This window comes from Bos taurus, chromosome 29 (genome assembly GCF_002263795.3).
Source record: "Bos taurus isolate L1 Dominette 01449 registration number 42190680 breed Hereford chromosome 29, ARS-UCD2.0, whole genome shotgun sequence".
NCBI lineage: Eukaryota > Metazoa > Chordata > Mammalia > Artiodactyla > Bovidae > Bos > Bos taurus.
In genome coordinates this window covers 29,786,660-29,808,473 of record NC_037356.1, presented here as the reverse complement: position 1 = coordinate 29,808,473, position 21,814 = coordinate 29,786,660, and the positions used below count along the sequence as shown (strand labels likewise).

The 21,814-nt window shown below is 52.5% G+C and overlaps 1 protein-coding gene and 1 long non-coding RNA gene across 4 annotated transcripts in view; one reads left to right on the top strand and one right to left on the bottom strand.

The window, feature by feature from the left end:
• The window catches only part of KIRREL3 (kirre like nephrin family adhesion molecule 3), a 604,306-nt gene that overhangs the window by 543,938 nt on the left and 38,554 nt on the right, over positions 1-21,814 (top strand). For all 3 annotated transcript variants that reach the window (XM_024987341.2, XM_024987340.2, NM_001078085.1), the window contains 1 exon segment: positions 16,965-17,122. In XM_024987341.2, the coding sequence (XP_024843109.1) occupies positions 16,965-17,122 (158 nt within the window).
• LOC132344192 (uncharacterized) lies at positions 5,833-12,169 on the bottom strand. Its single transcript, XR_009493337.1, has 2 exons — positions 8,335-12,169; positions 5,833-6,208 (listed from the first exon to the last, which is right to left on the bottom strand). It is a non-coding gene; the product is annotated as an uncharacterized lncRNA (long non-coding RNA).

The window sequence follows — 21,814 nt, the reverse complement described above, 5'->3', positions numbered from 1 at the left end:
GCGACTCCACACTGACCATCCTCTATGTAACTGAGCACCTGTGAGTGACCCACTTTGTGACCAAAGCCAAGCTGAGGGCTGTTTCATTCAGGGAAAGCCTTGCCCATCTCTGCCCAAGGCTACGACCTATGAATGCAAATGAATTCCAATGGGAGTCAAAAGTAAACATCATCATTTGAGTCAGTTGCAGTGAGGTGGCTGAACCTGTTATACAGAGCGAAATGTCAGAAAGAGAAAAACAAATATTGTATATTAACACATATAGATGGGATCTAGAAAAATAGTACTGGTGAAGCTATCTTCAGGGAAGGAATAGAGGCACAGACGTAGAGAATGGACTGTGGACACAGTGGGGGAAGGAGAGCGTGGGGTGAATTGAGAAAGCAGCATGGACATATATACACCGCCACGTCTGAAACAGATGGCCAGTGGGGAGCTGCTGTACAGCACAGGGAGCCCGACCAGGTGCTCTCTGATGGGAGGTGGGGAAGGAGGTTCAAGAAGGAGGGGACATATGTGCTATTATGACTGATGTGCATTGATATATGGCGGAGACCACAACAACACTGAAAAGCAATATCCAACTAAAAATAAATAAAGTTCTTTTAAAATAGAATAAAAGTGGTCAAAAAGGAAAATCGCCTTGGCTCCTCTACTCCCCTAAACACACACACACACACACACACACACTCACTCACTCACTCAAACGGTGTGTTCCAAAGTCAAATGCAAATGATACTTTCAATTATGTACCAAATCTGGACCATCCATGCCTCTGGCCATGAACATTAATGCCCATCACGGAAGCCGACAGTGGCTTCAAGACACATCCAATACGCTTCACTTCAAACCAGCCCTGAACACCTCACACACCCACTTCTCTGAGCAGCTGATGGGCTCTTCCCCAGCGACACGTACGTATGCAGCGCTGATTCCTACACGGTGACAGTGATGTAGATCAGAGCTGAAACCCATATATTCTGATCGCAGGGTACTCCCAGCCACTCAGTGCTGTCCTGCCTCTCTTTCTGGAGTGTGCACAGAACCCTCAACAGTCGGTCAATTGCTAATCAAATAGAAAGGGATACCTTAGAAGGGAGACAGAGGAAAGCAGGGAGGTGATTAAGGATCCAGGGGTCGTTAGCCATAGCTGACAGGGCCCAGAGAGAGGGATGGTTGATGATGGAGAGTGGAGAACACAGAAGGTAAAAAAAAAATTTGTCCGATGTCTCAGAAGTTCAGGGGACACCAGCTGTCCTGGGTTCCATTTGGTGACTCCAATCCTTCTTGTTGTTTAGGCAGTCAGTCATGTCCAACTCTTTGGGACCCCATGGACTGTAGCCCTCCAGGCTTCTCTGTCCACGGAACTCTCCAGGCAAGAACACTGGAGTGGGGTGCCATTCCTTCTCCAGGGGATCTTCCCGACCCAGAGATCAAACCCATGTCTCCTTCATTGGCAGGCAGATTCTTTACCACGGAGCCACCTGGATGGCTCCCAGTAGCCAATCTCTGTGCTGCTGCTAAGCTGCCAAGTCACTTCAGTCGTGTCCGACTCTGTGCGACCCCATAGAAGGCAGCCTACCAGGCTCCCCCGTCCCTGGGATTATCCAGGCAAAAACAATGGAGTGGGTTGCCATTTCCTTCTCCAATGCATGAAGGTGAAAAGAGAAAGTGAAGTCGCTCAGTCGTATCTGACTCTCTTAGCGACCCCATGGACTGCAGCCCATCAGGCTCCTCCATCCATGGGATTTTCCAGGCAAGAGTACTGGAGTGGGGTGCCATTGCCTTCTCAGAGCCAATCCCTGTAGTCATCTGCAAATAGGCAAAGCCCTAAAACTGGCCTGTGAGTCCACACGGAATGCCAGTGGGGCCAAAGGAGTCCTCAAGACATCTTAGTGTTCATTAGTGTTTCCGGACCTGCACCTCTCCAAACACCCCCATCTGGAGGCTTTGTTTTTCCTACCCAGTTCTCCTTCTTGCTGGCTTCTAGTTTTACCCTCCACTCATTTACTCAGTACCCATCTCTTGAGCACCGACTCTGTGCAAGCTCTTGGCTGGGGCAGGAGAGACAAGGAGGAATACAACGGGCCTGCTGCTCTCCAGAAGTCACCCCTAGCCAGACCCCTCAGTCCAGTCATCCGTGAGATCCAGGAGCTCCGCAGGAGCCAAGGAGAGGCTCCCACCCAGCTTCGCCCACAGCACTGGCTGAGGAACCGGGTCACACAGGGACGAGACTGCTCCCTGCCTCCGATACCGGGCCACAGTGTAGAGGGGCTCACTCGAGTCACTTCAGCAAAGCCTGACAGTCACGCCTGCGCCCTCAAGTCAGGAACGAAGAATGGGTGTTCCGAGAAGAGAGAGTAGGTCCTCCCTGAGCCCGTAACTAATACAGTGTAATTAGCTATAATCACCATGCTGTACATTAGAGCCCCAGAACTTGTTAACCCTACAACTGGAAGTTTGTACCCTTTGACTGACATCTCTTCCGTTTTCCCCACCCCCAGCCCCTGGTAATCACTCTACTGCCTGTTTTTCAGAATTCAGCTTTTTTTAGATCCCACATATGTGATATCATACAATACTTGTCTTTCTCTGTCAAACTTATTTCACTTAGCACAGTACTGTCAATATTTCATCCATTCAATATTCATTCATTCAATATTTCAAGTTGTCACGAATGACAAAATTTCCTTCTTTCTCATGGCTGAGTAGTATTCCATTATATATATGTTTTTCTTTCTCTATATATAATACATATAGAGCGCTAATGCAATTCAATAGCAAAAAAACAAACACTCAAAAGTAAAACAGGCAGAGGAACTGAATACCATTTTCCAAAGAAGATGTACAGATGGCCAACAGGCCCGTGAAAAGGTGCTCAATATTGGTTATCATCTGCTGCTGCTGCTGCTAAGTCGCTTCAGTCGTGTCTGACTCTGCGCGACCCCATAGACAGCAGCCCACCAGGCTCCCCTGTCCCTGGGATTCTCCAGGCAAGAACACTGGACTGGGTTGCCATTGCCTTCTCTAATGTATGAAAGTGAAAAGTGAAAGTGAAGTCGCTCAGTCGTGTCCGACTCTTAGCGACCCCATGGACTGCAGCCTACCAGGCTCCTCTGTCCACGGGATTTTCCAGGCAAGAGTACTGGAGTGGGGTGCCATCGCCTTCTCCAATCGGTTATCATCAGGGAATTGCAAATCAAAGCCACAATGATATGTTACTCCCCACCTGTTAGAATTGCTGTCATCAAAAAAGGTGATAGATAGCAAGCTTTGACAAGGATGTGGAGAAAAAGGAGTCTTTATATACTTTTAGTAGGAATGTAAATTGGTGCAGCCCCTATAGGAAACAGTATGGAGGATCTTAAAAAACTAAAAATAGAACTACAATGTGATCCAACAATTCCACTTCTGAGATACATCCAAAGAAACTGAAATCAAGATCTTGTAGAGGACTTCCTTGGTGGTCCAGTGGATAAGAATCTTCCTGCCAATGCAGGGGACACAGGTTCGATCCCAGGTCCGGGAAGATTCCACATGCCATGGAGCAGCTAAGCCCCTGTGCCACAACTACGGAGCCCACGAGCTGCAACTATGGAAGCCCGTGTGCCTGGAGCCTGTGCTCCGTGACAAGAGAAGCCACTGCGGTGAGAAGCCTGCGCGCTGCAGTGAGGAGTAGCCCCCTAGAGAAAGCTTGACACAGCAGCGAGGACCCAGTGCAGCCAAACAAATAAATAAGACCTTGTAGAAATATTTGTACTCCCATGCTCACAGTACCCAAGAAGTGGAAGCAACCCAAGCGTCCGTCAACAGATGAATGCGTGAAGAAGATGTGGTGTATACCCATAATGGAACACTACTCAGCCATGAGGAAGAAGGAAATCCTAACATTTGTATGGAGCCACAAAAGATTCCAAATAGCCAAAGCGAGCCTGAGAAAGAAGAAAAAAATCTGGAGGTATCACTCTTCCCGATTTCAAACTATACTACAAAGCTATAGAAAAAAGAAAGAAAAAGAAATAAAAGTAAAAAAGCCTATAGTAATCAAAACAGTATGGTCCTGGCATAAAAACAGACATATAGACTAATGGGACAGAATAGAGAGCCCAGAAATAAGTTCATACATATACAATCAACTAACATTTGACAAGAGAGCCAAGAATATTCAATATGGAAAGGACAGTCTCTTGAATAAATGGTGTTGGGAAAACTGGATAATCACAGACAGAACAATGAAATTGGACCCCCATTTATAGCACTCACACAAATGAACTTGAAATGAATTAAAGACTTAAACATAAGATTTTGAGACCCTAAAACTCCCAGGAGAAAACATGGGGGGAAGCTCCTTGACAATGCTCTTGGCAGCAACTTTCTAGATGTGACACCAGAAGCATAAGCAGCAAAAACAAAAATAAATACGTGGGATCACTTGCAACTAAAAGGCTTCTGCACTGCAGAGGAAACCATCGACCAAACGAAGAGGCAATGGGAGAAAATGTTTGCAAGTCACATACCTGACCTGGGCCTTGTGGACACCCTGCCTCCACCCCAGGGAGCACCCAGCACATGGGGAGAGAAGGCAGCCAGCCTCCACCTCAGCACCCCCAGCTCGCAGTCCCAGCTGCCAAGGACCTCCTACACCCCGCAGCATTCACGTGTCCCCTCGTTCAATCCCACACGAGGAGCCCATGGTAGCTCCACTTTACAGATGTAGAAACTGAAGCTCAGAAATTCACAAACTTGCTGAAGGTCACCCAGTGAGGAGGCTCCCAGGTCTGAGAGCAAAGATGGTGCCCACTTCTCACCCCCATACCACTTCCCTGGGGCTGGAGAGACAGGGGTTGGCAGCCCCAAACCCAGCCCACCGACCCCAGCAAATGCAGCTGTAGAGGTGACTAGAGGCAAGTGGGGCGTCGTTTCCTGCCCTGGAGAATCTAACCCAGAGCACAGAGTAGAGCCAACATCTTCTTCTGGCCAAACCACTCAGCTCTCCTCCAAAAGGGCAGTATTCTGATACAGAGCACACCAGGCCCAAAACCAGCCCCAGTCCCACTCCCACAATAGTGATGAGCACCCCCTGCCCAGGCGCACCCCCTGCAGTGGGTGCTGTGAGGGCCACCCTGAGTCTCCCTTTCAGGATGGAAGAACTCCTTTCCCCCAACTGCTAGGCTGTGGGGTGGCCAGCTCTCTGCTGAGCCCCCTCTGGGGATTACCTGCGGCCAAAGGGAGGAAGCCCTCCCCCAGTGACTGGCCCCCGCAGGGCAGAGAAGCCAGCCTGCCCTCCTGGGATGGGACAGCCTGAGGGCCCCCCGGGCAGCGTCATTGCTTCTTGTTGGGATCCACTGAGATCTCCAAGGTGCCACCCCCACGGCCAGATGCCCTTCTGTCCAGTCCTGTCTCCCTCTTCCCCGGAGCTGGTCCCGACAGGCCTCCCCACTAAGCATCCTCAGGTCTCTGTCTACTGTGCTGCCTCTCACCCACACCCTCCCCAGGGGGAGGATGAGCATGACTCGATTTCCCTGCGATGGCAGAGAGGGCTCAGCCTTCTCCCGTTCCGCATGGCAGCACCCTGGCAGATCCTAAAGCAGGAATGTTCGCCTATAAAATGCACCCTCTCCGTATAAAATGCGAGGCAATGCTCACCAATTTCTGTGGAGAAATGTGGGCTCTCTCTGTGAAAAATGAGGAAGATAGGAGATTTCAAAAATATCTATAATGCTAAAGTTCGGATGAGCAGTGAAATGCTTTCTGTAATGAATTCAAAAAGAATTGCCCTTTTTCGAATTTAGAGGCTTGTGCTTTTTCAAAAACAGACTCAGAGCAGAGAAAGACTTTGACTTTTTTTCTCTTAGGATGCTGGCAAATAGTGGATTTGATAAATTTGCATAAAGTTGAAAGGTACGTTTAGTGGTTTTCTGGGATTCCCCGAAATGAATTTTGGTGGCAAGAAGCCCAGAGAAAGCATTGTGCTTTTTTCCCCGCTTGGCATGCTGCCACTTGGCTTTACGGTTCCCCGTGACAAGGGACACTGTGTTTTCTCTTTTTCTCTGCTCCCATTTATCTTGCTTCCCAAGTGGGTGTCTTGCCCATCACCAGGCTTCATCTCTTCTCGTCCTCTCGTCCTGCCCGTCCGTCCCTGTGTTCCAAACCGAACTGTCTTCATCACTTCTCTGTCTTCTCGTCTTCCCCACACTGCTTCAGCCAGCTACCATAGGAACAAACACACAGTTTTATAATGCAAAAATCAGTATTCCTAATCCCCCATGTAAAAGCCAATTATTGCGATTTGGTGTGTTTATTTTTTAAGCTCCTTAATAAGGTGACCCTCTCCCCCATGCCCCTCAATTTCCTGAAGCTACAAGTATTAGTCAGGAAGGTTCCACTGGCCTTACTTCCCTCCTTAGTGAAGCCACAGATTCTTTTTTTTAATTAATTTTTGTTGGAGTAGAGTTGCTTTACAATGCTGTGTTAGTTTCTGCTGTACAGCAAAGTGAATCAGCTCCACATGTATGTGCATGCCAAGTCGCATCAGTCGTGTCCCACTCTGGGACCCCATGGACTCCAGCCTGCCAGGCTCCTCTGTCCATGGGTTCTCCAGGCGAGAATGCTGGAGTGGGTTGCCACGCCAGGGGATCTTCCCAACCCAGGGATCGAACTCACGTCTCTCATGTCTCCTGCAATGGCAGAGGGGTTCTTTACCACTGGCGCCACCTGGGAAGCCTAATTATACATATAGATGTATATACACACACACACACATATATACCCTCTTTCTTGGATTTTCTTCCCATTTAGATCACCACAGAGCACTGAGTAGAGTTCCCTGTGCTGTAGGTTCTCTTTAATGGTCTGTTTCATACACAGCGTGTAGGTGTCAATCCCAATCTCCCAACCCATCCCACCTGCCCTTTCCCCACTTGGTGCCCACACATTTGTTCTCTGTCTGCCACAGAGCCTCTTGAGGACGTGGATTTGCTGGATGGGAGACTGTAGCAAAACCAACCATATCAGTTCTGCTTTCTATTTATGGGACCAACCCAGACCCGCTTGAGTCCCTCGGGCATCGTTGAACTGGCTCAGGATGGACTCCGTGATGCTGTGAAAGGGCTCTCTGTGTAAGGGCAGAGCACACAGAGACAGCATCCCACACGGGAGCAGCCAGGCTGCACTGAGGCTAGGAGAGCAAGGTGAGGGTAGCCAGGCCCTCAGCGGCCTGAGCCAGAGCCCTGGCTCCCCCACTCATAAACTGTGCGACTTGTCCCAGGTGGTCTGCCAGGCTATGCCTTGGCTTCCCCATCTGTAAAATAAGGATGCTACGAGGCCCACTGGCAGGAGATCACTGTAAGATTTAAACCAGTATATAAGCAACCCCTCCACCACGCCAGACTTCCCCCCCAGACTCAGGTCTGTGGAGCAGGCGAAGCCCAAACTCAAGTTAAGGTCAACGCCAGCTGGGGAGCCTTGGGGAACGCTGCGAGGCAGATATGGGCCTGAGAAGGGCATCCACGCCATCCTGGGGCCATCTGCACAGGAGCCAAGCTGGAAAGGGAAAAGTCCCTTTCTCCTCGGGACAAAACACCTCCAAGGTGGCCTGAGGGATGTCCCCCCGCACCTGTCCCCAGGGTCCCACATGCCCCCACACCTGCCCTTGACACACCATTGCACGTCAGTGACCTGCTGTGAACACTCACACAGGCACAGACACATAGAACACACACAGACACACAGGCACACACACAAGCAGACACAGGCGCATGTGCACACACACAGGCACACACATGCACACACACAGACACACACACAGGCACACACACAGGCGCACACACAAGCAGACACAGGCGCATGTGCACACACACAGGCGCACACGTGCACACACACAGGCACACACACAAGCAGACACAGGTGCATGTACTCACACACAGGCGCACACATGCACACACACAGACACACACACAGTCGCACACACAAACAGACACAGGCACATGTGCACACACACAGGCGCGCACACGCACACACACAGACACACGCACACCCTCTGCTGCATGGAGCTGCTGTCCGCGCCCTCCTGCTCTCTCACCCCATCCCCCTGCTTGGCACACATCCTGTGACTCATTTGTTTGCTCGGGGTTAATGAACATCCGTCTCCTCCACAGCAGCTCCTCACTGATGAGACGGCTCAGTCCCTTTCAGGGTTTAATCGGAAGGAAACAAGAGTGCACACCCTGCCTAATTTGAGGGCGAGGCAAGTGGCTTTGCTTGATGTTGTCCCTGCAGCATCTGTGTCCCTGCCCGCACCCCTCCTCCCGGGCCCTGCCCGTCCCGGCCTCTCACCTCTCCTCGTCCCCCCTGTGCTGTCATTGCTTTGCGGGGAGGTGCTGACCTCCATCTTGGGAGCCGAGGCTGGGGTGCAGAACAAGGAGGCAGCAGAACGAGAGGTTGAAACAGTGACCTCACGTCAGCTGCTGCTCTGTGTCCACGTGGACTGGCTTACTGGGCAGACAGTGATCCTATGGGCAGCTAACAAGGGCTGAGTCCCTGTGCAGTACTGAGCTCTGGGACGAGGCGCTCCTGTTCACGCGGGTCATCAGCACCCGGCTCTGTGAAACGGAGACTGTCATGTCTATGCCATCCATGCTACCTTGCCCAGAGAATGAAGTACCTGCCCACCATCAGGCAGCCAGGAGCCAAGCGAGGCACCTGCCTCCTGTCTTTTCCCCGCTTATCAAGAGCTCCGGGGGAGAGGCACGCTTCCCTGGGTCCTGACCTTTGCAGGTCACAGGGGTCACGATTCCCTGAGTTCAGCTAGTCCAGGCACCCCCAGGCTTGGGGCAGGGATGGAGCTAAAACACAGCCTCCAGGCCTCTCTCCCCTGGTCCCTCTGCCTCCAACCTCCCCGGAAAAGTGTCTGGGCGATGGTGCCACCTCCATGGATGACATCCCTTAAAAAGACCCTATTTGCATCTGACCCAAATCTCCTTTAGGCAGACCTGACTGTAGTGGGGAGGATCCAAAGAGGAGGTAAAGACACCTGTACTGTGTGTGCACTTAGTCGCTCGATCCTGTCCAGATCTTTGCGACCCCATGGACTGTAGCCCGCCAGGCTCCTCTGCTCATGGGGATTCTCAGGCAAGAATACTGGAGTGGCTGCTATGCCCTCCTCCAGGGGATCTTCCAAACCCAGGGATCGAACCCAGGTCTCCCATGTTGCAGGCAGATTCTTTATCATTTGAGCCACTTAGGGAAGCCAAAAGACACTGACATTTAGCAAATTACATCTATCTAATAAACCCACATACAGGATTGCCAGAGAAAATACAGGATGCCCGGTTATATTTGAACCTCAAATAAACATACTAAAAATTATTTGTGGCTTATCTGAAATTCTAATTTATCTGGGTGCCCTGTACTTTTATGTACTAAATCTGGCAATCCCACGTCTCCTAGCTCCACTGCTTACTGGCTGTGTGATGCTGGGCAAGTGACCTGACCCCTCTGGGCCTGTTTCCTCATCTCTAAACTACACGTAAGTGCATCGACCTTGTACAAAGCTTCCCAGGTGGTGCTACGTTAAAGAATTCGCTTGCCAATGCAGGAGACACAGAAGTCACGGGTTCGATCCTCGGGTCAGAAAGATCCCCTGGAGGAGGAAATGGCAACCCACTCCAGTATTCTTGCCTGGAAAATTCCAGGACAGAGCCTGGCGGGCTACAGTCCATGTGGGTGGCAAATAGTTAGACATGTCTGAGCGGCTGAACACATACACACACTTTGTATAGGGCCGTTGAAAGGATTAAATGATGGCTTTTGGAGCACTGGAAGAGTTCTGAAAGCGTTGTAAGCTCTGTGGAAATGTTAGCTATTATCTACATTATTACTATTTGTCATTGTTGTTGTTCTACTGGTATTACTATCAGTACATCCAAGGTTATAACCCAGGAGGTGGTATAAATGCAAAGATGCATTAGGACCCCTCCTCTTAGCTGTTGGGAACCTGAATCAGGTTCCACAGATCAACATCCCAGGAACTGCAGTGGGCGCCAGCTGGTGCTAAGGGAGCGTGGACATTTGCTTCCTGCTCAGTGGGGTCAGGCAAGGCACCAGACAACCAAGATGTATTGAGGCTTGCTCTGAGCTATACTCTTTCCTGAGTATAGGCGTAGAAAGGAGAATCCAGCAAGGACCATCGCTCAAAGAGCTCACAGCTGTGGGATGGCCAAGGGCACCAAGAGCCACATAAGCTCGTGGAGGTAGCACATGGTCTTAGGGCTGGGGCTGAGCTTGAGAGAGGGCTTCCTGGAGGAGGTGATAGAAAATAATGACCAGGACTTCCCTGGTGGTCCAATGGTTAAGATTCTGTGCTTCCAATGCAGGGGGTGTGGGATCAATTCCTGGTTGGGAAACTAAGATCCCACATGTTGCACGGTGTGGCCAAAAAAAAAAATAAAAAGAATGACCAAAGCTAACCAGGCAAAGGTGGCCTTTGGGCTGGAGAGAGGACAGGATCCCAGCCAGTTACATCTCAGGATGAAGACACTGTCAGCAGAGGGAACTTCACAAAGCATTGCAGTTGTAAAGGCCAGGGTATCCTTGCAGACAGGTGAACGGACCTGTCCAGCGAAAGCACAGGAGGAAGCTGAAGAGAGAAGGCCTAGCTGAAGAAAGCCTTGGCTGGGGTCCACGAGGAGGAACTGGGTTTTACCCTGGAGCAGCGGGAAGCTGTGGACACTGAGAAGCAGAGATGGAGCCAGTCACCGTCCATCAGGGAGGTAGAAAGGATTGGGGTGGAGCAGACAGATTCGCTGCTGAGGATCCAGTGCTGGGGTGACTTTAGGAGCCCAGAGCTCTGGGCAGTCTTTCAGGAACTCCCCAGACAGTAGGTTACTGCTGAGCGTATCGGTTAGTCTTTGCAAACGTAATGATTCTACGAGTCAGTGATATGGCCATGCCCAGCTGAGATGATCACACGGGGTCAGGCGGGCACACACATGCCCTTGCATCTTTCTAGTGTGATGGCCCCACTCTCGTGGGCACAGAGTCTGAGGGGACGGGAGAGGAGGGAGGGCCAAGCAGGCAGGGTAGCAGATCACCCCAGCACACAGGGGCTGGCCTCGAGTGAACAGACAAGAAGAGTTACTGGCTGGAGGAGGGAGAAGAGGTGGGAGGTGGTAGAGCTGAAGGATCGTCAGCAACAAAGACGGAGGACAGGCTGCAGTGTCATCACACCCAATGGCCCAGGTTCCAATTCCTTGCTGGATCCCAATGCACGTTCACATCTTTGAAAGTTCGCAACTGGAAGGTTCATACGTAGGGGACTTACTGCATCGTTTATTTATCCATTCACTGTCTAACTCTTCCACTGGAATATAAACTCCACTTAGGCAGGAGTTTTGCGTCCCTGCTGCTTCAAACAGGGCCAGGTACACAGTAGGTACTCAGTGTGGATTTTTCGAATGCCTGCTGGCCCTGAGAAGCTGACTTAAAAACGGGCGCATCTGTGTCTTTACAGTCTGTGGTTCCGCACTTTGGCCATCAGGTGGCGCATCGATGTGCTCGAGGGCTCTGGATGCGGGCATCACACAGGGCCCAGAACCTGACAACGAGCAGAATGGGAAAAGTGAGCAAAGTGAGATGAGAATGGCAGAAACCTTCCTCCTCTCCCTTAGCAGACGTCTCTCCAGCACACACCGGGAGCCAGGCCTGTGCTCCATCCAGCCCTCTGAAGTCAGGCTAGGGGACGGGAATGTGGGGTCTGAATGCATTGAGATAAAGAGCCAGGACCCAGGCAGGAGGTTTGAGCAGAGCTCCGGTTTTACGGGCAGGTCTGTGTGCCGCTCTGATGCTGGTAGAGTGTACATATCATAGGGTCAGACAAACTTGGTTCTAAATTCCAGCCTTTACCTGCTGTGTTATTTGGCAAGGTCATTTGCTCTCTCTGAGCCCCCGTTTCCTAATCTATAAAGTGGAAGTCCTAATAGCAGCTGTTTAGAATGATGTGTGTGTGTGTTCAGTCGTGTCCGACTCTTTGCGACCCCATGTCCAGGGGATTTCCCAGGCAAGAATACTGGTAGTGGGTTGTCATTTCCTTCTCCAGTTCTGAAGGATACTTGGTTTTATTTCGAGAATAAAACAAGAGAGCCCTTGACCCAGTGTCATTCGCAGAAACAAAACTAAATATTGTTCTCAAAAACTGGACCTCTGTCCATGGGATTTCCCAGGCAAGAATAGTGGAAGTGGGTTGCCATTTCCTTCTCCAGTTCCGAAGGATACTTGGTTTTATTTCGAGAATAAAACAAGAGAGCCCGTGGCCTGGTGTAATCCGCAGAAACTAAACTAAATATTGTTTTCAAACACTGGACCTGATCTTCAATATTTATCTAGCCCTATCAAGCTACACCTTCATTCTTCGTAGCATAAAAGTAATCCTATAACAACCTGCAGGTATCTTGATTGCCTCACTTTCCAGATAAGAGGGCGAAGGTTGTCAAACTGTATAACTCTGTGCACACATCGCACCGCTTATGAAGCGGTGGCCTCGAGCCAGGTTCTGCTCAGCAAACGTGCGTGAAACCACCCTGGAGCAGCAGGTGCTCTGCCAGGTGATGAGGACTAGGATGAAGGAGGCTGCAGTCTAGGGAGAGACAAACACATCTGGATCATTTCCATAGAAGAGGTGGGATACTGAGAATGATATCCAGGATGCTATGGGATCATAGACAACAGTCACTTGGTCCAACCAGGAAACGCAGAAACATGAACATAGTCTTCTCTATGGACTCAGTAACCCCTTAGCTAAATCTGCAAGGCTGAGTAAGACTGATCCAGGAAAAGAAGGAACTCCAGCATCTCAAGTTAAAGAACTGCTGTGCAAAGGAACTTGCTAGGTAACACATTCATGCGGGGGTCTACGCGCTGGTCAGAAAGTTCGTTTGAGTTTTTCATACGATGTTATAGAAAAACCTGAATCAACACAATATCTTTAAATCCAGTGTTTAGTGAGCAGGACCGGCTTCCCAGGTGTCGCTAGTAGTAAAGAACCCGCCTGCCAATGCAGGAGATGCAAGAGATGTGGGTTCCATCCCTGGGTCAGGAAGATCCCCTGGAGGAAGGCATGAAAACCCACTCTAGTATTTTTGCCTGGAGAATCCCATGGACAGAGGATCCCGGAGGGCTACAGTCCATGGGGTCGCAGAGTCAGACACGACTGAGCAACCGGTCATGCATGTGCCCTCTGGCCTCTCTGCTCGAGTCCCCCTTGTCCTGGGCAGCACAGCTGGGAGAAGGTCCTCGGGGGCTCCCTCCTACACAGGCAGATGCAAGCAGTACCGCCCACAGGGCGGGTGGCCAGAGAGGGGCAGAGGAAGCAGGAAGGCCCCCAGCCGCCTGCCAGAGTCCTGGAAGACAGGTGAATGAATGGCAAAGAGCCAGCCCAGGACTGCGAAATTCATACGATGTGTCCGTTTCGTAAGCAGCGCCCGGGAGCCAGCCCCCGTCCCAGGCAGGGTATGACCCCCGGGGCTGACTTCCAGCTCTGGGCACCAGCTTGGCCTGAGTTCCATCAGGTCCTCTCAGGCCTCAGTCACCCAACAGTTAATGCGTTTTTCCTGACTGACAACAAGCTCAACACTACAACAGTCAACTATTTTTATCTCCGGATTAATCACAAAAGGCTAACGCTTCCACCTTCCCTGTGATTAAAAATTAGGAGACCAAGCTCTACAGTGGCTCAGGATAATAACCAATCCTGGGAGGAGGGGGGTGGATGAATAATGCATCTCCAGGCTCCAGGCTCCGGCTGCTCGAGACTTTCTCCCCGCCTGGCCCCCCAGCTCCGGGCCAGGCCTGAATGGGGAGGTAACGAGAGGTCCCCTCCCGTTGGGAGCCCCAGCTGCCAAGAAGGACTGTTGATTTCTATTCAGCCCGCTGCCCCCAAGCCTCCCCTCCTCATCCCCCACCACCCTCACCCACCCCAGCCCCATCCGCACCCCCTCCTACCCCATCTGGTGTGCACCGAGGCGAAGGCCGATCAATAATACATGGTTACATGAATAACCGGCATGATAACCACTTATTCGGGAAGATGTAATCAGGGCCCATTCTGAGGGTGTGTGTGTGTGTGCGTGTGTATGTGTGCACAAGCGTGCCTACGCACTCACACCACACAGTCCCACTCCCCTCTCCCCTCCTCTAACCCGATATTATAAACACAGCATGAAGGAAGGGTCCAGCCTCGCTGTGCTTGCTTTTTAGAAAGGCCTCCTTGCTCTCCATGCCCTGATCACAGGCTGGTTCACTGAGCAAAGGCCCAGAGACAGCCTGTTCTCAAACCTGGTCTCACAGCAGAACCCGCTGGGAGCATTTATTTTTGGTTTTGGTCGCACCACATGGCTTGTGGGATCTTAGTTCCCTGACCAGGGATTGAACCAATGACCCTATAGTGGAAGCATGGAGTCCTAACCACTGGACCACCTGGGACCTCCCTTCTCTGGGAGCTTTAAAAAGCCCCAATGCTCTGGTCCACCTCCTGAGATGGGGATGCAGCTGCTCAGGGTGTAGCCTGGCGACAGGACATTAAAAACCTCTCTGGGAATATTGTAAACTGCAGTGAGAACCGCTGTCTTGGGCCCAAGGCCGGTCAGTGCTGAGGAACGTTTGAGATCCCCTGGTGTACTTTCACATTAGATGGCTGAGGAAACAAAACCGGACAGGGGCTGCCTCGCCACTTCAGCCTCTGATTTAGGGCAATTTCCACAATCACGCCCCCTCGACTCAACCCCGGGGAGGCCTTGGAAACTGCACAGCCAGGTGTCGATGCTGTTACCAAAGCTCCGGGTGGTCGTTTCCAGTTTCCCTGGCCCTCAGCGAGCTCAGTCTGAGTACCTCCATCCTGGGCAGCTGGAGGGGAGGCAACAGAGAGGGGAAGCAGGAGGCCAGCCCTGCTGTAAGGGTGGCCCGAAGCACAGAGATAAAATCCTCTCACACACACTGTCACATCCACCCCCCATTTACCACAAGCCCTCATCCGCCTCCCTGTGGCTCTCTGGCCCCAGAGCATCACCAAGGCCTCCAGCACTAATGAGGGGGTAACGGGAGCGTGGGGTGGGGGGCTGGCCTCATCGTCCAGCCCACACCCACCATCTGCTTGCACCCAGGCCCCCTGGGAGGCTGGGCAGGGTTGAATGAGGCCATCTTCCTCCCTGGGCCAGGATCACAGTAGAGGCCCGAGGCTGATGAAAGCAGCTTGGAAGCCCGAAGGGTTTTTTCCCCTCAGCAATAGAAACTTGAGAGTTGGCACCAGCCAGGCCATGGTTCTGAACCAGGCTTCCTGGAGGCTGGGAAGGGAGAGGCAGGGGCACTGGCTCAAGGCATGCATCTCAGGATACTTACCTGCCCCAGAGCCTCCTGGAAAGAAGGGGAAAGTGTTAGTCGCTCAGTCACGTCCGACCCTTTGCAACCCCATGGACTGTGCCACCAGGCTCCTCTGTCCATGGGATTGTCCAAGCAAGAATACTGGAGTAGGTTGCCATTTCCTTGTCCAGGGGATCTTCCCGACCCAGGGATCGAACCCAGTTCTCCTGCATTACGGGCAGATTCTTAACTGTCTGAGCCACCAGGAGTTTCTTTCTTTCTGTCTTTTTAAAGATTGATTTATTTATGGCTGTGCTGGGTCTTCGTTGCCAAGCACAGGCTTTCTCTAGTTGTGGCCTGCTGCCTAAGCCCAGAGGTGCAGAAGCTCACTTGGGGCCCGAGTGGGAGGATGGACTTCCTCTGGTGACTGGACAAAAAGGCCTTTTGCATGAAGAACTCAGCCCTCACCTGACGACCCCGTCATCCATTCACTGAGCAAACACACAGCTCAGCCCTCCTCAGGCCTCCAGAATTGACTGACCAGCCCCTCCCCAGGGACCCATCAGCTGGTCTCCAGGGAGCACCCTGCCCCTTCTGGTTTGTCCAGGGAGGAGAGGCAGGGCGCAGCAGGGGCCTGAGACCCTCGAGCATCCACAAGCACGAACCTCAGAAGAGGCTCTGTGACCTCAGGCCAGTCACTTAACTTCTCTGGGCCCCTTCTCCAAACAGTAGTCACCCATCACTATCAGTGCCCACGCAGCATCCCATGGTTGTCATGGGGGTCAGAGACATGACTGCACTTTAGCAAAGGTTTATGGAGCTTGCGCCAGGCACCGGGCCCTGAGCTGGGCTCCGTGGGAGGCGACACTCTCCTCCTGGCAGCCCCCATCTCTCAGCGGGGACTGTACTGCCATGAAATAGAGAGGAAGGACCAAGCAGGAGAGATTCATTCCAGCTCTGGGAGGAGGGAGTTGGAGCCGCTCTGGGAGAATCGGGTCCAAAGGCGATGCCCAGGGTTGCACAGCTCTCTGGAATGCTGTCTCAGCCTCGAAAGCTTGCCTGTCACCTGTCCCCTGCGAGGGAAGCGGCCAGCCTGGTGCTCCAAGTCTCAGGGGACCTGCTTCCAGCCCTGGCCCCCTCCACTCAATCGCTGTGTGACCTTGAGCAAGTCACTTAATCCCGCTGAGCCTCGGTTTCCGGATCTGGGTAATTGGGATAATGATGTTTACCTCGCAAGACTGCGGTGAGGATTAAATCAGATGACAGATGTGACAGGGCTTTGTTTTCAAAGAGAGAAGTTAGAAAGAAGGATAGGATCCAGGCAGCAGTGGCACGCTCTCCGATCTGCAAATCGCAGCTAATGACGCCTGCCCTGTCCCCTCGCAGGCTGCCGCGCGGAATGAGATGATGACATGAGCGTCCTCTGCAAATAAACATGCGACGCCTGTGTCGGGATTACTGCTGTCGTCGCTGTTATTGTTATAGTACAAGAGGATTATACATTTTATTAAAGGATGATAATTACTGTTTGTCAGCGGCTCCATAAAATCCACTCAGCCTTGCCCGAGAGGAGGGGTGCCCTCAGCCTGACCTCTCCCCTCTCTCTCCCCCCACAGTGCCGCCCGACGACCCGGTGATCCTCGGGGGGCCTGTGATCAGCCTGCGGGCTGGGGACCCCCTCAACCTCACCTGCCATGCAGACAACGCCAAGCCTGCTGCCTCCATCATCTGGCTGAGGAAGGGAGAGGTGATCAACGGGGCCACCTACTCCAAGGTGAGGCGGGGTTGGGGGGATGTGGAGGAGGGGAGGAAGCGGGGCTGGGGGCAGGGCACAGCTTGCCCCATCTCTTTGCAGCTCTTGGCTCTGCCTGGATGACTTTGTATCGCCTTTGGCTCCTAGCTCTTTGTCTCTTTGTGTCTTTCTTTTTCTCTCTCTGTGTCACTTTTTCTCTAGAGTGCTCTGGCTCTATTTATCCGGTCTTTTCTGTCTCTCCTCCTCTTCCTCTCTTTCCTGGGGGAATTGCTGGGTGTGGTGACAACCCTAAGAATGGAGTATGGTCAGAGGAAGCAACTCAGGGACAGAGGTGGACAGAGCCGAGGGTTGCCAGATAAAATACAGGACGTACATTTAAAAGTGAATCTCAGGTTTGTTGTTGAGTTGCTCGGTCGTGTTCGACTCTTTGCAACCCCATGGACTGCAGCACACCAGGCTTCCCTGTCCTTCACTATCTCCCTGAGTTTGCTCAAACTCGTGTCCATTAAGTCGATGATGCCACCCAACCATCTCATCCTGTCGCCCCCTTCTCCTTCTGCCCTCAATCTTTCCCAGGCTCAGGGTCTTTTCCAACGAGTCGTATCTTCGCATCAGGTGGCCAAAGGATTGGAGCTTCAGCATCAGTCCTTCTAATGAATATTCAGGGTTGATTTCCTTTAGGATTGACTGGTTTGATCTCCTTGAAGTCCAAGGGAATCTCAAGAGTCTTTTCCAGTACCACAGTTCAAAAGCATCAATTCTAAACAACAAATAACTTTTCAGTGTAAGTATGTTCCAAATATTGCATGGGCCATACTTATACTAAAGATTATTCATTGTTTAACCAAAATTCAAATTTAACTGATGTCTGTATTCTCATTTGCTCAATCTGCCCACCTTCCCAGTGCTGCCAGCTGAAGCCGTTTAGGTGTTTCCTGTCCCAGGTACCTGGCTCAGGGGGCAAGGAGGGCTGCATGCAGCCCATACCCCCTTACCAGCCCTGCACCTGCTCTACCCACCTGCTGGGGTGCTTTTCTCTAGTTCACACAAGGTGCTGTGAGCTGAAGGGCTTCCCAGGTAGCGCTCACGGCAAAGAACGTGCCTGCCAAAGCAGGAGACGTAAGAGACACGGGTTGGATCCTTGAGTCAGGAAGATCCCCTGGAGGAGGGCACAGCAACCCACTCTAGTATTCTTGTCTGAAGAATCCCATGGACAGAGGACCCTGGTGGGCTACAGTCCATAGGATCGCACAGAGTCAGACATGACTAAGGTGACTTAGCACAGATGGAACCTAAACTGCCTCCATAAAGGCCCCATGTCCAAATATGCTCCAGCGAGGTTAGGGCTTCACCCTATGAAATCTAGGGGGACTATATATATATATACATATACATTACAGACGGGGAAACGAAGGCAGAAAGCTGACGTTACTACGACATGTGATAGAGCTCGGGTGTGAACCAGGTGTGTAGGACCCCAAGGCTCTACGATGACACTAACACTGTCACCCAGGAAATGTGCTGTGCAGATCCAGTGAGGGAAGGCAGTGATCCTAACAGCTTCCCTCTGCTCATTCATGACCATCCTTTGAGGCAGATGCCATTGCTCCCATCGTACAGATGGGGACCGTGAGGCACAGCAATATACATATATATATTTCAGGGGCCTGGCAGCTCTGACAAGCTATAGACCTGTGACTTGGGCTTACAGAGAATGATGGATGACCCAGCAGCTCCCATGGACTCAGCCCTGGGGGCTGTCAGAGTCCAGCCCTCTGTGGCTCCCTCTCCCCCAGGACTGCAGGTGCCACTAACCTCGGCAATTGTGATGTCCCAAAGGCAGAGCAACCCCAGACTGTTGTGCAAGAGAAGAGGCTGGGGGCATGAGCAGCTGAGACAGAGACAGAGAGACAGGGAGAGAGAGAAGCCAAGAGGACACGCAGTTGCAACAGTCAAGTAGGAGTCACGGTCTACAGGAAAAACCCCATGGGGCCACCCTGACAGCCCTCGAGGCGGAAGCCTCAGCATCTGTCACATGGTACTTGTTTAAGCCACTGAGCCTGGCAGCTGAGAAGCCGGCATCCAGGCTCCACCACCGTCTAGCTCTGTGGCCATGGGCAAGCTAGCTAACCTTGCTGTGCCTCAGGGTTCCCATCTGTACAATGGGACCAATGGCTCCTGCCTCAGAGGATGGTCATGAATGAGCAGAGGGAAGCATGGCTGTTAGGATCACTGCCTTCCCTCATTGGATCTGCTCAGCACATTTCCTGGGTGAGAGTGTTAGTGTCATCGTAGAGCAGGCCTTGGGGGTCCTACAAACCTGGTTCATACCTGAGCTCCACTACATGTCATGGTAACATCAGATCTCTGCCTCAATTTCCCCATCTGCAAAATGGGATGATGATAATAGGTATTATGACGTAACAGGTGTCCATGTAATATGGACACCTGTTACAATTGCTGCGAGACTTAAGAAGAATAATGCATTTGAACACCACAACAGAGCACAGCCCTGTTCGCTGCAACTAGAGAAAGCCCCATGCACAGCAATGAAGACCCAGCACAGCCAAAAATAAAAAAAGAGAATAGTGCATTGAAAGTAAGGGCTTTGTAAACATTCGCTAGCATCCTTGGCTCCTTCCTCCCAGAGCCCTGTCTCCCCAACCCTGCTCTCCCCCCACAGAGGTTGCTCAGAAGGCCAGGTTTTGTTTTGCTGCTCCACCGTGTGACCTGCAGGGGAAGGGTGCTCCGCCAGCCCCCACCCCCCACCCAGCACAGGCTGGGGTGCCTCTCCCTGAACCCAGCGCGGCCAGAGCCCTCGTGGCCCAGGTGCCTGGGTGAGCGCTCGCGGCTCCCAGCGGGTTTCTGGCTGCAGAAGCATGGGAACTGATGAAAAGCCATCTCTCCAAGTCCTCTCTTCCTGGACACCCAGCCTCAGGCCGTCTTCGCTGGGACTGGCACCAGAATGGAGGCCACATGGCGGTCATCTGGAAGGCAGACCCGGGGAGGCAGGACAGGCTGTGGAAGAGGAAGGAAGCCAGCTTGTACTGAGACCAGAGGAAAACCTTCCCTGGGAGCCAGGTTCCTGCTCCATCTGCTGCTCCCCAGCAGCCGCAGCCAGGTGGAAGGAGGAGGCCTTAACCCTGAAACGGTGGACAGGGGGAGGGTCGCTTGACCTTGGATGTCCACAGTCGTGTACGTGTCTGCCTTGAAGCCCCTGACCTTCCAGCCCTGCACTTCTGCTACTTCCAACTTGAGACTGCTGCCTGCCCCAGGGGTGCCCACCCACCACCACCAGGACCACAAGACTTATTAGAGCCCAAGCTACGTACGAGTTCTCTGGCACAGCACCTCTCAGAGCCCTCCCTGTGGCTCAGCTCTGCACTCTGTCCCCACCGGTCCCCGTAGCATCCCATCTGTTCATCTCAGGCACCTGGAGCCTCCACCCAATGTCCAGCTGCCACTCATCTTGGCCTTTGTGAGGAGCATCCCTCCTGCCCCCAGGACACAAAACTAGGGGTCAGTCCGTGAGGACACAGGGTCTGGGGACGCAAAGCACGGCCCAAATCGCCACCTTCTCTGACAGCCCTTAGTGATAACAGGCCCCAGGGATTCCCCAGGCAGCCTTAAAAGGGGAAGCAAAGAGAGATGATAAAAAAAAAAATAAGAAAAGAAAAATTAAGGGACACAGCAGGTGGTGAGTGAGGTGAGTGAGGAAGGAGGAGAGGAGGCCTTGTTGCCAGGCAATCAGGCCCGCAAGCCCTTTCCAGGTTGTTTGCATATCAATGAACATCCCAGATTTAGCACCAAGCTGGGGGCACCCGCTACGTACCCTCCAAATCTCCTTCCTCCCTCACCAGTGGTCACCGCTGGCCTTGGAGAGCTCGGCCTGGCTCTCCACTGCCCAGCTGAAGCCTTGGGGGCAGCGGCCCACACTGGACAACCTTACACAGGGTGCAGTCTTCCTCCCCCGGAAAGCCCAAGGCTTCTCACCTGCCCCTCGCCACCGCCAACTACCACTGCTGATTGAATGCCAAGTGCCTGCCATTGGTGACGGGGGTGCAGAGAAGGAAGCAGCACGGGATAGGCAGGGTCCAGAGATGAGCCCTAAGCCACTGGGACAGTGGGGAAGGCTCTATGGATGCTAGTGGGTCAGTGGCCAGGGGACGCACACTCAGGAAGACCCCTGCCCTGGCGTGTTCACCCCTGAGCAGGTGAGGTATATACGCCCACTCCTGGTCCATATCTGCAGACACAGGTGGGACCCACAGGAGAGGCCATCAGGATCACACTAGTGCCCACCAAGCTGCAGGGAGCACTGCCCCAGGCCTTGGAGGTGGTGGCCCCAGAAATGAGCGACTCACCACTAATAACCCACTTACCCTCTGGCTGAGGGTGAGCTAATGACAGTTTCACAAGCAGGAGGTGGGGGTGTTGGGGCCCTGTGTGTCCCCAGAGCCAAGTTCAGGAGAGGGAAGCAGGAGAAGGGGCAGGAGGACAGGCAAAGAGGGGCTGTGACAAGAATCAGCAAATCAGAGAGTGTCTACCTGGCCTGGACCCGGGAGGTCCCAGGGCTTCATTTGCATGTGAGAATGGGGGAGGTTGACAAGCCAGGCATGAAGGAAAAGAAAATAGAAAGCAGAGGCAAGGAGATGCGGAAGTAACAAGGGAGGGAGGAAAAATCAGGGTGAGAAGACCCAGGCCCCTTCTTTG